Source organism: Armigeres subalbatus, chromosome 1, assembly GCF_024139115.2.
Source record: "Armigeres subalbatus isolate Guangzhou_Male chromosome 1, GZ_Asu_2, whole genome shotgun sequence".
In the NCBI taxonomy this organism is placed as follows: domain Eukaryota; kingdom Metazoa; phylum Arthropoda; class Insecta; order Diptera; family Culicidae; genus Armigeres; species Armigeres subalbatus.
This window is the reverse complement of record NC_085139.1, coordinates 145045137-145058522: the sequence shown is the minus strand read 5'-3', so window position 1 is coordinate 145058522 and position 13386 is coordinate 145045137. Positions and strand designations below refer to the sequence as shown.

The following is a 13386-nucleotide window of genomic DNA, read 5'->3' as shown; positions in this document are numbered from 1 at the left end:
GTTTTCAATTCGATGCATACACACATCAAGCGTGCAAGTACACTATCACAGTTCAAGAGACTTTGCATTTCACACCTGAAAGTTGTTTTTTAAATAGCTATACATCTAAGTTTTTATTATTGACTAATTGTGTATCTTGACGAAGTTTATGACAACGGATATTTTTGCTTGGACGAATGTAAATGATTTGTTATTTCATCAGGGTGCTTATAGCTTATTTTGTTCGCCTCGATGATGATGATGTTATTTTATTTTTTGATGTGTAGAGTTTTTTTTTTAACTTTTATTCTTTATGTGTAGTCTACAAAAGTTAGAGAATCGCGCTCGTAATACATGTATAAATGACTATTTTGTATTTATCACTACAATTTGAAAAGTTTGAAACTATTGGAAGACTTAGTGTCTTCTTAGAAAAGTAGTAAACTCTCAGATAGAACGTGATTTTCTTGAAACTTTTGATATCTACGGAGTGAATGAATTCTTCAAAATTAAGGTTTTTATTTCAATACTTCGTGTATAGTTTTCTAACAATTTATTTTTAACATCTATAAATATAGTCGTATAATCAAGTGATAAAACGAATACTGTAAAACTTAAATTCATGTATTGTTCTTCTTGATTATGTGGCTATTTCTAGATTTACGGTAAAAAGTAATGCACTGGGTCCTTGGTTTTCCAGCATTTGTTCAGCCAGAAAGCTTTCTCACATAAGTTGTCACCTTGGGGATAGAGACATCTTTTGAACCAGTTGAGCGTGATAAGATGCATTGACTCTGGTAGGAAATCCTGAATTTTCACATAATGGAACTCTCCTTTATCATCAACAACACCGGCCTTGTGAAATAAGCAATTCATATAGCACTTCAAAGCATCATCCTCATGTATTTCTTGGTCGCTGAAACGTTTAATCGCATCTGTAAAATAAGGAACGTAAAGTAAACAAGTTAAGTCATTTATAGGAATTGAACAGTTTAATTGAGGAACAAAATTAATCTATCTATCAAAATTCCGAGAAAATCACAAACACTGTTTGAAATCAGATAGCTCATACAAGAGCAATAAAAGACAGCTGATTATAACGATTCAGTTTAAACACAACTCATTGCCGATTCCCCTCACCAATAAAAGTCTACAAGTAAATCTGTTCGCTTGAAAAGAAAAGTATCAAACAATAAATTTCTAACGTTATCATATTAACCATTAACCACTTATACCGAAACAAAATCATTAAAAAAATCTTGCATCGTTAAAATGATTTTTTTTGTTAATGGGTTTCATTAACAGTATTCATTGGATAAATTTTCTAAATGTCATAGTATGCAATTTCCATGTAACTGATACTTAAGTTTATTACCTTCAGAAGCACCAGTTTCTGTAACGCATTCATCATGCATGGGTTTCATCTTCTCCAGAAACTCCGGCGGAGGATACTGTGAAGATAAGGAAAACAAAACACATGAGATTTACAAACTAAATCAAGGTTAACGTTCATCAACGTACATCAGCATCCCTTCTCGGCTCTTGACAGTTGATAACTCCAACCAGAAGTAGAAGAACGAGAGTCGTAAACATTTCTTCTAGCCTTTTGAGTCCCTCGCGTTTTCGGTGCCCTTCCTTTATTAGATTTTGTTATTTTCCTTTACGATGTTTTTATGATGTTAACTTCAACAATAAAACCGTTTTTTCCCTTTCGGGAGACGTGAAAGTCCAAGAATAGCCAACGATTTGCTGTCAGGTGAGGGTAAGCATTCAGATAATTAGAAAAAAAAATCTTCCCACTTGTTCTTAAAACACAATAGAGGCGAGCAGGAAAAATTCTACCATCAAGAAACAACAGTAGAAACAATTTTCCTCTTAGAGACAAAAGAGCGGACGAATTTGCGGCGAAATGTGGGAAGAAAAATTAAAAACGACTAACTAACCAACAAACCCCCGTCTTCTCGGGTTTCACCGGTAAAAAGTGTGCAACGATGCAACTGCAGTTGGCTCGGAACAAAAACTGTAGATGCTCTCATTAATTTCGTTCAGTTTTATACCGTACATATACACACCTACAAGCGCCGCAATTGAGCTTCCGCCTTAAATCTACTCGATTCAGCAGACGAAGCGACGACAGAGTAGCTACTGGCGGCGGCACCAAGCGGCAAAAGGAAACATGACATCCGACTTTCGGTATTCTTTTAATTTAGTTTGAGGGGATGATATCGTTCTTATCGGTGATGTGAAAGTTGAAAACGTTATTGCATTCACAGCTCGATCACTTGGGAGGTTAATATTAACATTTTGATAAACATAAACATAAACATAAACATAAACATAAACATAAACATAAACATAAACATAAACATAAACATAAACATAAACATAAACATAAACATAAACATAAACATAAACATAAACATAAACATAAACATAAACATAAACATAAACATAAACATAAACATAAACATAAACATAAACATAAACATAAACATAAACATAAACATAAACATAAACATAAACATAAACATAAACATAAACATAAACATAAACATAAACATAAACATAAACATAAACATAAACATAAACATAAACATAAACATAAACATAAACATTAAACATTAAACATTAATGTTAAGAAGTTTCAACGAATCATTGGTGAAACTGGCAACACTGAAAGAGATGAAGTAAATAATATGTTCAGAAGAAAGGTCCGGTAGAATTCAATACTAGAAAGTAAGATTTAAGACGTGAATTTATATGGTGAATATATGTAAGAATAATAAAATAATCAATTTATAGCTTTGAAGCTGATCAAAACGAGATCTGCTGTCAAATGGTATTTGAAGGTGATTATTTCCAACAAATAACATTAACATTAACATTAACATTAACATTAACATTAACATTAACATTAACATTAACATTAACATTAACATAAACATTAACATTAACATCAACATTAACATTAACATTAACATTAACATTAACATTAACATTAACATTAACATTAACATTAACATTAACATTAACATTAACATTAACATTAACATTAAGTTAAATTGTTCACGTAGTAAGGGTCATCCCACAGCATGATCTGTGTAGGGATATAACCAAAATCCGTCTTACGAGTGTCAGGTGATCCAATGGTGGCCATAGTACTACGAAGACCACCTGAATGGCAAAGTGACAGTATGGTGACAAACCTGGAAACACTCTTGCTGGTTGAAGGTTTTTCAACTCCAAATCTCCAGAAAATCCAGGAGAAGATTGGCTGGTACAAAAACAATAAAGCTCATGGCGTTGGTTATTGATGACTTATGCAATGCTGTGAATAAATTATATTGCATACTAGCAAACCCGACGAACTTTGTTTCGCCTAAAATTGATCTATTCTCCGATTAGTCCTCGAGTTATGCAGAAATTTATGCTTCATTTGTATGGGAGCTCCACTTTCTAGAAGGAGGAGGGGTTTTGAACCACCACAGAAACATATTTTCTCTTTCAAAACCTACACATGCCAAATTTAGTTCCATTTGCTTGATTAACCCTCAAAGGCGCAAGGCGATATTTTTAGAAATCGCCGGAAATATTTTTAACGTAAATAACCGGAAAATTCATTCACAATAAACGTTTTTTCGGCTTGTTGTTTTAAAACAACATTGCGCATTAAAGGGTTAATTCTCGAGGTATGAAGAAATTGGTATTTCATTTGTATGGGAGCCCCCCTTTCCAAATGAGGAAGAGGTCTCGAACCACCTTAAGAACCTTCCCCGGCCCCAAAAACCTCTGCATACAAATTTTCACGCCGATCGGTTCAGTAGTTTCCGAGTAAATAAGGTTCAGACAGACAGAAATTCATTTTTATGTATATAGATATCAAGTCCTATCGAACTTTGATTATGTGTATATGTAGACTTTAAGTCGAAACTCCAGGTTTATTTATTTATTTATTATCAGACTAAGGTCGGAGTGGCCTGTGCTGCACATAAAAGTCTTCTCCATTCACCTCGGTCCATGGCTGCACTTCGCCAACCACGCAGTCTATGGAGGGTCCGCAAATCGTCCTCCACCTGATCGATCCACCTTGCCCGCTGTGCACCTCGCCTTCTTGTTCCCGTCGGATCGTTGTCGAGAACCATTTTCACCGGATTACTGTCCGACATTCTGGCTACGTGCCCGGCTCACCGCAGACTTCCGATTTTCGCGGTGTGAACGATGGATGGTTCTCCCAACAGCTGATGCAACTCGTGGTTCATTCGCCTCCTCCACGTACCGTCCGCCATCTGCACCCCACCTTAGATGGTACTCAACACTTTCCTTTCGAAAACTCCCAGTGCGCGTTGGTCCTCCACGAGCATCGTCCAGGTCTCGTGTCCGTAGAGAACTACCGGTCTAGTAAGCGTTTTGTAGATAGTCAGTTTGGTACGGCGGCGAACTCTATTCGATCGGAGCGTCTTACGGAGTCCAAAGTACGTACGATTTCCAGCCACTATGCGCCTCCGAATTTCTCTGCTGGTATCGTTATCGGCGGTCACCAGTGAGCCCAAGTACACGAATTCTTCAACCACCTCGATTTCGTCACCACCGATAGAAACTCGTGTTGGGTGGCTTACATTGACCTCCCTTGAGCCTCTTCCTATCATATACTTCGTCTTCGACGTGTCGATGACTAGTCCAATCCGTTTAGCTTCGCTTTTCAGTCTGATGTAGGCTTCCTCCATCCTCTCAAAGTTACGTGCCATGATGTCAATGTCGTCGGCGAAGCTAAATAACTGGACGGACTTCGTGAAAATCGTACCACTCGTGTCAATCCCTGTCCTTCGTATTACTCCCTCCAAAGCGATGTTGAATAGTAGACACGAAAGACCATCACCTTGCCGTAACCCTCTACGCGTTTCGAAGGGACTCGAGAATGCCCCTGAAACTCGAACTACGCACATCACCCGATCCATCGTCGCCTTGATCAACCGTATCAGCTGGTCCCGATCGGGATCATATGCGGCTTTGAAGTCGATAAATAGATGATGTGTGGGCACGTTGTATTCGCGGCATTTCTGCAATACTTGACGTATGGCGAACACCTGGTCTGTGGTAGAGTCTTCACCCATAAATCCCGCCTGGTACTGCCCCACGAACTCAATTGCAATTGGTGTTAGTCGGCGGCATAAAATTTGGGAGAGTACCTTGTAGGCGGCGTTCAGCAATGTGATTGCGCGGTAGTTGCTACAATCCAGCTTATCGCCATTTTTGTAGATGGGACACACGACACCTTCCATCCACTCCTGCGGCAGAACCTCATTCTACCAAACCTTGGTAATCACCCAGTGCAGCGCTCTAGCCAGTGCCTCACAACCGTGTTTAAACAGCTCTCCTGGTAGTTGGTCAACTCCAGGGGCTTTGTTGTTTTTCAGCCGGCCGATCTCCTCCTGGATTTTCTGGAGATTCGGAGCCGGAAGTCGCATGTCCTGCGCGCGTGCTCCTAGGTTCATTACCATACCGCCACCGTTGTCTGCCATATCGTCAGTCAGGTGCTCTTCGTAGTGCTGCCGCCACCTTTGGATCACCTCACGCTAGTTTGAAAGAAGGTTCCCGTTTATGTCCTTACACATATCGGGCTGTGGCACGTGGCCCTTACGTGAACGGTTCAACTTCTCATAGAACTTTCGTGCGTTATTAGCGCGGTACAGTTCCTCCGTCTCTTCACGGTCTCGATCTTCCTGCTGGCGGTTTTTCCTCCGGAAAATCGAGTTTTGTCTGTTCCGCGCCCGTTTGTATCGTGCCTCGTTCGCCCTCGTGCGGTGTTGCAGCAATCTCGCCCATGCTGCATTCTTCTCCTCAACTAACTGCTCACATTCGCCGTCATACCAGTCGTTTCTCTGATCCGGAGCCACCGTGCCTAGTGCAGCGGTTGCGGTGCTTCCAATGGCGGATCGAATATCTCTCCAGCCATCTTCAAGAGATGCTGTGCCTAGCTGCTCTTTCGTTGGAAGTGCCACTTCCAGCTGCTGCGCGTAGTCTTGGGCTAGTCTACCGTCTTGTAGCCGCCCAATGTTAAGCCGCGGCGGACGACTCCGACGCGTGTTGATCACCGTCGAGAGTTTTGAGCGCAGACATACTGCGACGAGGTAGTGGTCGGATTCAATATTCGCTCTGCGGTAAGTGCGTACGTTCGTGATGTCGGAGAAGAATTTATCGTCGATTAGAACGTGGTCGATTTGGTTTTCCGTTACTTGATTAGGTGATTTCCATGTGGCCTAGTGGATATTCTTGCGGGGGAAGAAAGTGCTTCGTACTACCATTCCGCGGGAGGCTGCAAAGTTTATGCATCGTTGGCCGTTGTCGTTCGATACGGTGTGCAGACTATCCGGTCCGATTACCGGTCTATACATTTCCTCCCTTCCTACCTGAGCGTTCATGTCACCGATGACGATTTTGACGTTCCGCAGTGGTCATCTGGTCATCTATCATATGTGTGCTCCAGTTGTATATAGAACGCTTCTTTCACGTCGTCGGGTCTCCCTTCGTGTGGGCAGTGCACGTTGATGAAGCTATAGTTGAAGAAACGGCCTTTTATCCTCAGCTTGCACATCCTTGCGTTGATTGGCTGCCACCCAATCACGCATTGGCGCATTTTTCCCAGCACTATGAAGCCGGTTCCCAGCTCGTTGGTGGTGCCACAGCTTTGGTAGAAGGTAGCCGCTCGATGCCCGCTTTTCCACACTTTCTGTCATGTCCAGCAGATTTCCTGCAGCGCTACGACGTCGAAGTTGCGGGGATGTAACTCATCGTAGATTATCCTGTCGCAACCTGCGAAGCCTAGCGACTTGCAGTTCCATGTTCCAAGCTTCCAATCGTGATCCTTTATTCGTCGCTTAGGTCGTTGCCGATTGTATCGAGTCGTATTATCTTCTATGTCGTTCGTAATAGTTGTTTTTAAAGGCGGCTTATTGGGCCTGCGCAAACCTCCTGTCTCGTCGGAGGGCCGTCGTGTCAGGGCTGTTTAGCGTCCCATCTAACACCAGGACTTGGGCTTGTGCGCTTTGAGCGGCACACGGTCGCTTTGGCGGAGCCTACTTGCGTATACATGCAGCTTTTTATAGAGGTTTAACAGGGCCCACTGTCAAACCCCACCACATCCTAGGCAGGCGCCACAACTCGCAGATGGCCTGGGGAGGGATCGTCAAGCCCTTGGACATAGTCCCTGCTGCCCCCAAACTCCAGGTATTTCTCGGATAACTATGAACCTACTGCATGTACTGCACTCAAAACACACAAACACTGATCTTTAGCGTGTAAAAGTTTAAGCGATAATCTGCCCATCGTACCCTTCCGGCTTTAGCTACCTTCTGGATACTGGGTTCGCCGTAGAGTTGGGCGAGCTCGTGGTTCATTCTTCACCGCCCCACACCGTCTTCTTGCACACCGCCAAAGAAGGTCATAAGCACCCGTCTCTTGAATACTCCGTGTGCTTGCAAGTCCTCCTCGAGCATTGTCCATGTTTCATGTCCGTAGAGGACTACCGGTCTTATTAGCGTCTTGTACATGACACATTTGGTGTGGTGGCGAATCTTTTTTACCGCAGTTTCTTCTGGAGCCCGTAGTAGGCCCGATTTCCACAGATGATGCGCCTTCGTATTTCACGACTAACATTGTTATCAGCCGTTAGCAAGGATCCGAGGTAGACGAATTCCTCGACCACCTCGAAGGTATCCCCGTCTATCGTAACACTGCTTCCCAGGCGGGCCCTGTCGCGCTCGGTTCCGCCCACAAGCATGTACTTTGTCTTTGACGCATTCACCACCAGTCCAACTTTTGTTGCTTCACGTTTCAGGCGGGTGTACAGTTCTGCCACCTTTGCAAATGTTCGGCCGACAATGTCCATGTCCGCAAAACAAATAAATTGACTGGTTTCTGTTGAAAATCGTATACCGGCTGTTACACTCGGCTCTCCGCATGACACCTTCTAGCACAATGTTGAACAACAGGCACGAAAGTCCATCACCTTGTCTTAGTCCCTGGTTCGATTCGAACGAACTTGAGTGTTCGCCCGAAATCTTAACACAGTTTTGCACACCATCCACCGTTGCTTTGATCAGTTTGGTAAGCTTCCCAGGGAAGCTGTTCTCGTCCATAGTTTTCCATAACTCTACGCGGTCTATACTGTCGTATACCGCCTTGAAATCAACGATTAGATGGTGCGTTGGGACCTGGTATTCACGGCATTTTTGAAGGATTTGCCGTACATTAAAGATCTGGTCCGCTGTCGAGCGGCCGTCAACGAAGCCGGCTTGATAACTTCCCACGAACTTATTCACTAATGGTGACAGACGACGGAAGATTATCTGGGATATCACTTTGTAGGCGGCATTAAGGATGGTGATCGCTCGAAAGCTCTCACACTCCAGCGTGTCACCTTTCTTGTCTCCTCCGGTAGCTGTTCAGTTTCCCAGATTCTGACTATCAATTTGTGCAGGCAAGTGGCTAGTTTTTCAGGGCCCATCTTGACGAGCTAAGTTCCGATATCATCCTTACCAGCTGTTTTATTGGCCTTTAGTTGTTGGATGGCATCCTTAACTTCCCTCCAGGTGGTGGCTGGTTGGCTTCCATCGTTCGCTGAACTGACGTAGTCATATACTCCGCTGCCTTGACTTTCACTGCCTGTTTTCTCAGCGCCATTCAAATGTTCCTCGTAGTGCTGTTTCCACCTTTCGATCACCACACGTTCGTCCGTCAAGATGCTCCCATCCTTATTCCGGCACATTTCGGCTCGCTTCTTCCAGGCGGCGTTTCTTCTCCTGAAAAAGGCGGGTCTGTTGTCTCCGCTTCCGTCTACAACGTCCCACGTTCTGCCGGGTACCTTGATGCAGCGCAACCACCTGCGCTGCGTCCTTCTCCTCCAGAATCCGTCTGAATCCAATCGTTCCGTCGACTTCGTCCCATATGCCCGACGTTGTTCTCCGCTGCGTCGTTAATGGCTGCTTTGACTGTATTCCAGCATCGAGCCCCATCGAGCTCACCCTCTTCCGGCAACGCTGTCTCGAGATACTGCGTGTATGCAGTGGCGACATCCGGTTGCTTCAGTCGCTCTAGATCGTACCGCGGTGGTCGTCAGTACCAAACATTGTTGATGACGGATAGTTTTGGGCGCAGTTTAACCATCACCAGATAGTGGTCAGAGTCGATGTTAGCGCCACGATGTGTCCTGACGTCAATAATGTCGGAGAAGTGCCGTCCATCAATCAGAACGTGGTCGATTTGTGATTCTGTCTGCAGTGGTGTTCTTCAGGTGTACCGATGCGGGAGGCTGTGTTGGAAGTAGGTGCTGCGAATGGCCATATGCTTGGAGGCAGCGCAATCAATTAGTCGTAGGCCGTTTTCGTTCGTCAGCCGGTGAGCGATGAACTTCCCAATAGTCGGTCTGAACTCCTCCTCTTGGCCAACCTGAGCGTTCAAATCTCCTATGATGATTTTGACGTCGTGGCCTGGGCAGTTGTCGTACCCACGTTCCCGCTGCGCGTAGAATGCGTCCTTAACTTATCATTATCAGTGCTTCCGGAGTGTGGGCTATGGACGTTGATTATGCTGAAGTTGAAGAACCGGCCTTTGATCCTCAACCTGCACATTCTCTCGTTGATCGGCCACCACCCGATCACGCGCCTTTGCATGTCGCCCATCACTATGAAAGCTGTTCCCAGCTCGTGTGTGTTGCCGAAGCTCTGGTAGATGGTATGATTACCTCTAAACGTTGGCACCATTGATCCCTTCCAACAAACCTCCTGCAGCGCTACGATGCCGAATCCACGGTCCTTGAGCACATCAGCGAGTATGCGTGTGCTCCCGATGAAGTTGAGAGATTTGCAGTTCCTCGAACCGAGTTTCCAATCGCTAGTCCCTTTTCGTCGCAGTGGTCTTTGCCGATAGTTCCGGTCCGTACTCTCTTGTTGATTGTTCGTTGCTTATGTTTTTTAATGGCTGACTTGCAGGGCCTGACACCAAACCCCCTAAATTTCCGGAGGACCATTCCTCCTTATGCGACCATGATGAACAGTTTCACTTAGAGTCCCTCGCTGGCACTCGGACGATGATCAGCCGCCCCTAACATGGAGAACAGACGCTGTTTTGAGCCGATTCTGACATGGAGAACAGACGCTCAATAAGATTCGCACCTCAGGAGAGGAGCAAACCCCCCTTCCCTGTCAGCATACGCCCAAAGTTCCCACCGGGGTTGGTTACCCGATCTTCCCTAAGGTCGCTCGTATCCCAGCCAGCACCACGGGGAAATAGGGATAAGAGTAGCTGGGTAAGAGGCTAAGGACCGCGAGATGGGGTCTATTTTATTCCTTCAGGTACGCGAAGTACCAATGGTACGCTTTACCCAGCATTTGCCGTGCCATCGAGTGTCTTTATACATCATAGATACATCATTGGGCCATTAAAGCCTGTTGATAGGTACAACAAATAAATAAAGAAATATGATCTAGCATAGCAGTCATTATATGATCCAAACATTTCTAAGAAAAACCAACAATATAACAAGAAAACGATTTTATTTCAAAATAGTGTATTTTCATTTAAAATGAACGACGCTGGGCAATATGCGCCACCCAAAAATGATAAACAACATATTCCAACATTTTTCACTGAAATAGTCACACTCTTTTGCAAAAGATTAGTGTCAGTCTTATACTTTAAGGTAGTCAATATTTTAAACTAATTAAAACAGGAAAAATGTTTTTTTTTGTATATGAAGAAAAAGCATTGTTGACGTAAACACCGAAATTGCATCGGAAAGAGCCAAAAAATCATTTTGTTTTTAAAAATTTAAACACAGACTTTTTGACTAAGTTTTTTTGTGTAACGGTTTGCAAATGTTTTTTGGCTTCAGCCGCTTACGATTTTGAGACAAACTTTGGGGTAATAACCAAGAAAACGTGCTGGCGCATTTTACCCGACTGGCGCATTTCATACGTATCTCCCCTAATCATATAAAAAATAATTTGAATTTTTTAAATGCCATTTCAATCTCACAGAAAAACACCGGCGTCACATGGGTGTGGACCAGAGTTTTAAATAATCGATTATTTTATGAAACGATTTTTTATGAAACCCATCGGCCTTCTTTGTCACTTCACTCCTAAACATGTTCATATTCCGCCCTGCTACGTCAATTTTAGAAATGAATATGGGTCAGTGAGTATTTATTTGAATTTCACAAATAATTAAATAATCGTAAAATTGAACACGTGTTTGATAATTTAAATCAATACATTTATAGATCTAATCCCGACGTTCAATTTAAGGGCATTTTTAACCGCAATGTCAGTATAATTAAGGCTAATTATTTTTTTTTTTCGCGCGCAGTTACCATAGTAAGTCGTTCTATGTTTTGAATAATCAAATCACGATTTTCAAAACTCGGAACGAATGTGCTTCATGAAAGTGAAAAATGTTTGCTCTGGTGGACACTGGAGTGGTTAATTCTACTCTACACAATATAATAAACGTATATGTTGGTGGAAAAATTCAAATTAACAAAGTGATTTGCAAAACTTAGTAGTGAACTATTGGATTACAGTTCACTCTTATTTGATGATAAGATAAACCAAAGCGAAGTAAGTGAATTCATCGTTAAGTTGGGTGATGCTGAAGATGATCTTTTCGTTTTCGGTTATCATCCATATCGTCACAATCACAGTGGATGACTCTCAAATCACAAACGAAGCAGTCTGCAATTAAAGTAACACACCTTGGCAAAGCTAAGGTATGTCGCGCATTTCGACCCATTCCAACCAAAGAAGTACACTAAAATTGAGGACGGATGAATTACACACACGAGCGCTCGCTGTCTGCTGGAAACGCAGTTAATAAGCAAGAGTCATGGGAAATAATTTACACGATAGTTGTCTTTTATATCTAGCTCTAGGGATGTAAGCTGTAATTAAAAATCCACACCTTTTCATTATCTTCATGCTCATTGTGTTTGCTTGGGCGAAGCTCAGGTCATGTAATCAATAAAACTGGGAACTGTTGAAAAGCGAAGCTCTTGTGTTACTGTTGTATTCCATCAACAATAGCTTCGACTAAATATGATGAGTATAGGGTATCAGCCGGTTTTCCCGGCAGGCTATTGCGCTTCGGCAAATCCCTTCTAATCTAAATGTAGTTTTATGCACTACTAGCAGGCCCGACAAACTTCGTTTTGCCTAAAATTTGTTTATTCTCTATTTAGTTCTCGAATTATGCAGAAATTTCTGGTTCATTTGTATGGGAGCCCCCCTTTTCAAAGCGGGGAGGAGTCTCGAACCATCTTAAGAACCTTCCCCGGCCCCAAAAACCTCTGCATACAAATTTTCACGCCGATCGGTTCATTAGTTTCCGAGTCTATAAGGGTCAGACAGACAGAAATTCATTTTTATGTATATAGATGTAAATTTATTTGTTGTTTCATTGGCTTTTTTTCGGTTATAAATGCCAATTAAAACTACAAATAAACCCCTCTTAAGCCGCAATTGCATCAATTTCAATCAGCTGCATCTCCAATTCTTGAGTAAGCACACACTATTACGGAGGAGATGACAAAATAATGACTCAATCTCTGGTTCATGAGCCTGTGCTGGATATACCTTCCATAACTTCATGAAAAAAACTAATATTTATTCAAAATATGTTCAACCATTATACCTTTTTGTTCAAACGGAATACCGGTCCCTTTTACTTGTCATATTGTGTCTTTCTTCTCAAAATGACATTTTTATAATTATAAAACGCCGTGAACATATTCGCCGGATAACTATACCTCTGGTTGGTTTGATATAAACTTAACTCTTAACACAGCGTCAAAGACAGTAAATTACATACACCGAGCTCAGTAACTAGAACAAACTAAACTTTTGTTGAATGTTTTTTGATATTGAGCCCATTGTTAATGCTATTTATCTCGCAAACGTTACTTTTCTTTAAATGGAATACCAAAGCGGTTTCAAGAATGATTCCCGAAAGTCTGGATTTATTTTTCGTATCATTGTCAAAAATAATGCCATTAATATGAAACTAATTAACGAAACTCCAACCAATTATATCCGGTGCCACGGCCTGCACACAATCTCATAATGACAGATATCTCTCAGAACTCAATTTTCCAGCTCGGATGCACTTGATTGGCTGTCCTAAGTCTTGCCATGGCTCCTAATTAGGCCTCTTCAAACATCATTGCCTGCTCCGTAACAGCAATCAAAATGTTACCTCAATCCAACACCCCTACTTCATTGCCCGGTATGCTAATGACTTGCTAAACAAACACGAAACTCATTATCCCTACGTAATCCATCGTAAAAAATACGGTTTTCTTCATAAGTTACGGCCCAGATATCTTTCTGGCGCGGAATTATTAGTTGCTCAGCTACC

At 42.6% G+C, this 13386-nt stretch overlaps 1 protein-coding gene across 1 annotated transcript; it reads right to left on the bottom strand.

Annotated features, from left to right (window-relative positions):
- Positions 1-525: 525 nt before the first annotated feature.
- Positions 526-2034, bottom strand: LOC134207079 (pheromone-binding protein-related protein 6-like). Its single transcript, XM_062682803.1, has 4 exons — positions 1923-2034; positions 1501-1728; positions 1355-1430; positions 526-914 (listed from the first exon to the last, which is right to left on the bottom strand). The coding sequence occupies exons 2-4, from the start codon at positions 1570-1572 to the stop codon at positions 640-642; spliced, it is 423 nt and encodes a 140-aa protein (XP_062538787.1). The 5' UTR covers positions 1573-1728; positions 1923-2034; the 3' UTR covers positions 526-639.
- Positions 2035-13386: the final 11352 nt, after the last annotated feature.

Coding starts and splice junctions, on each gene's coding strand:
- LOC134207079 (XM_062682803.1), bottom strand. CDS start 1,572: ATGTTTACGACTCTCGTTCTTCTACTTCTGGTTGGAGTTATCAACTGT. Junction 1,431..1,500: donor AGCCGAGAAGGGATGCTGAT/GTACGTTGATGA, acceptor TTATCTTCACAG/TATCCTCCGCCGGAGTTTCT. Junction 915..1,354: donor AGAAACTGGTGCTTCTGAAG/GTAATAAACTTA, acceptor CTTATTTTACAG/ATGCGATTAAACGTTTCAGC.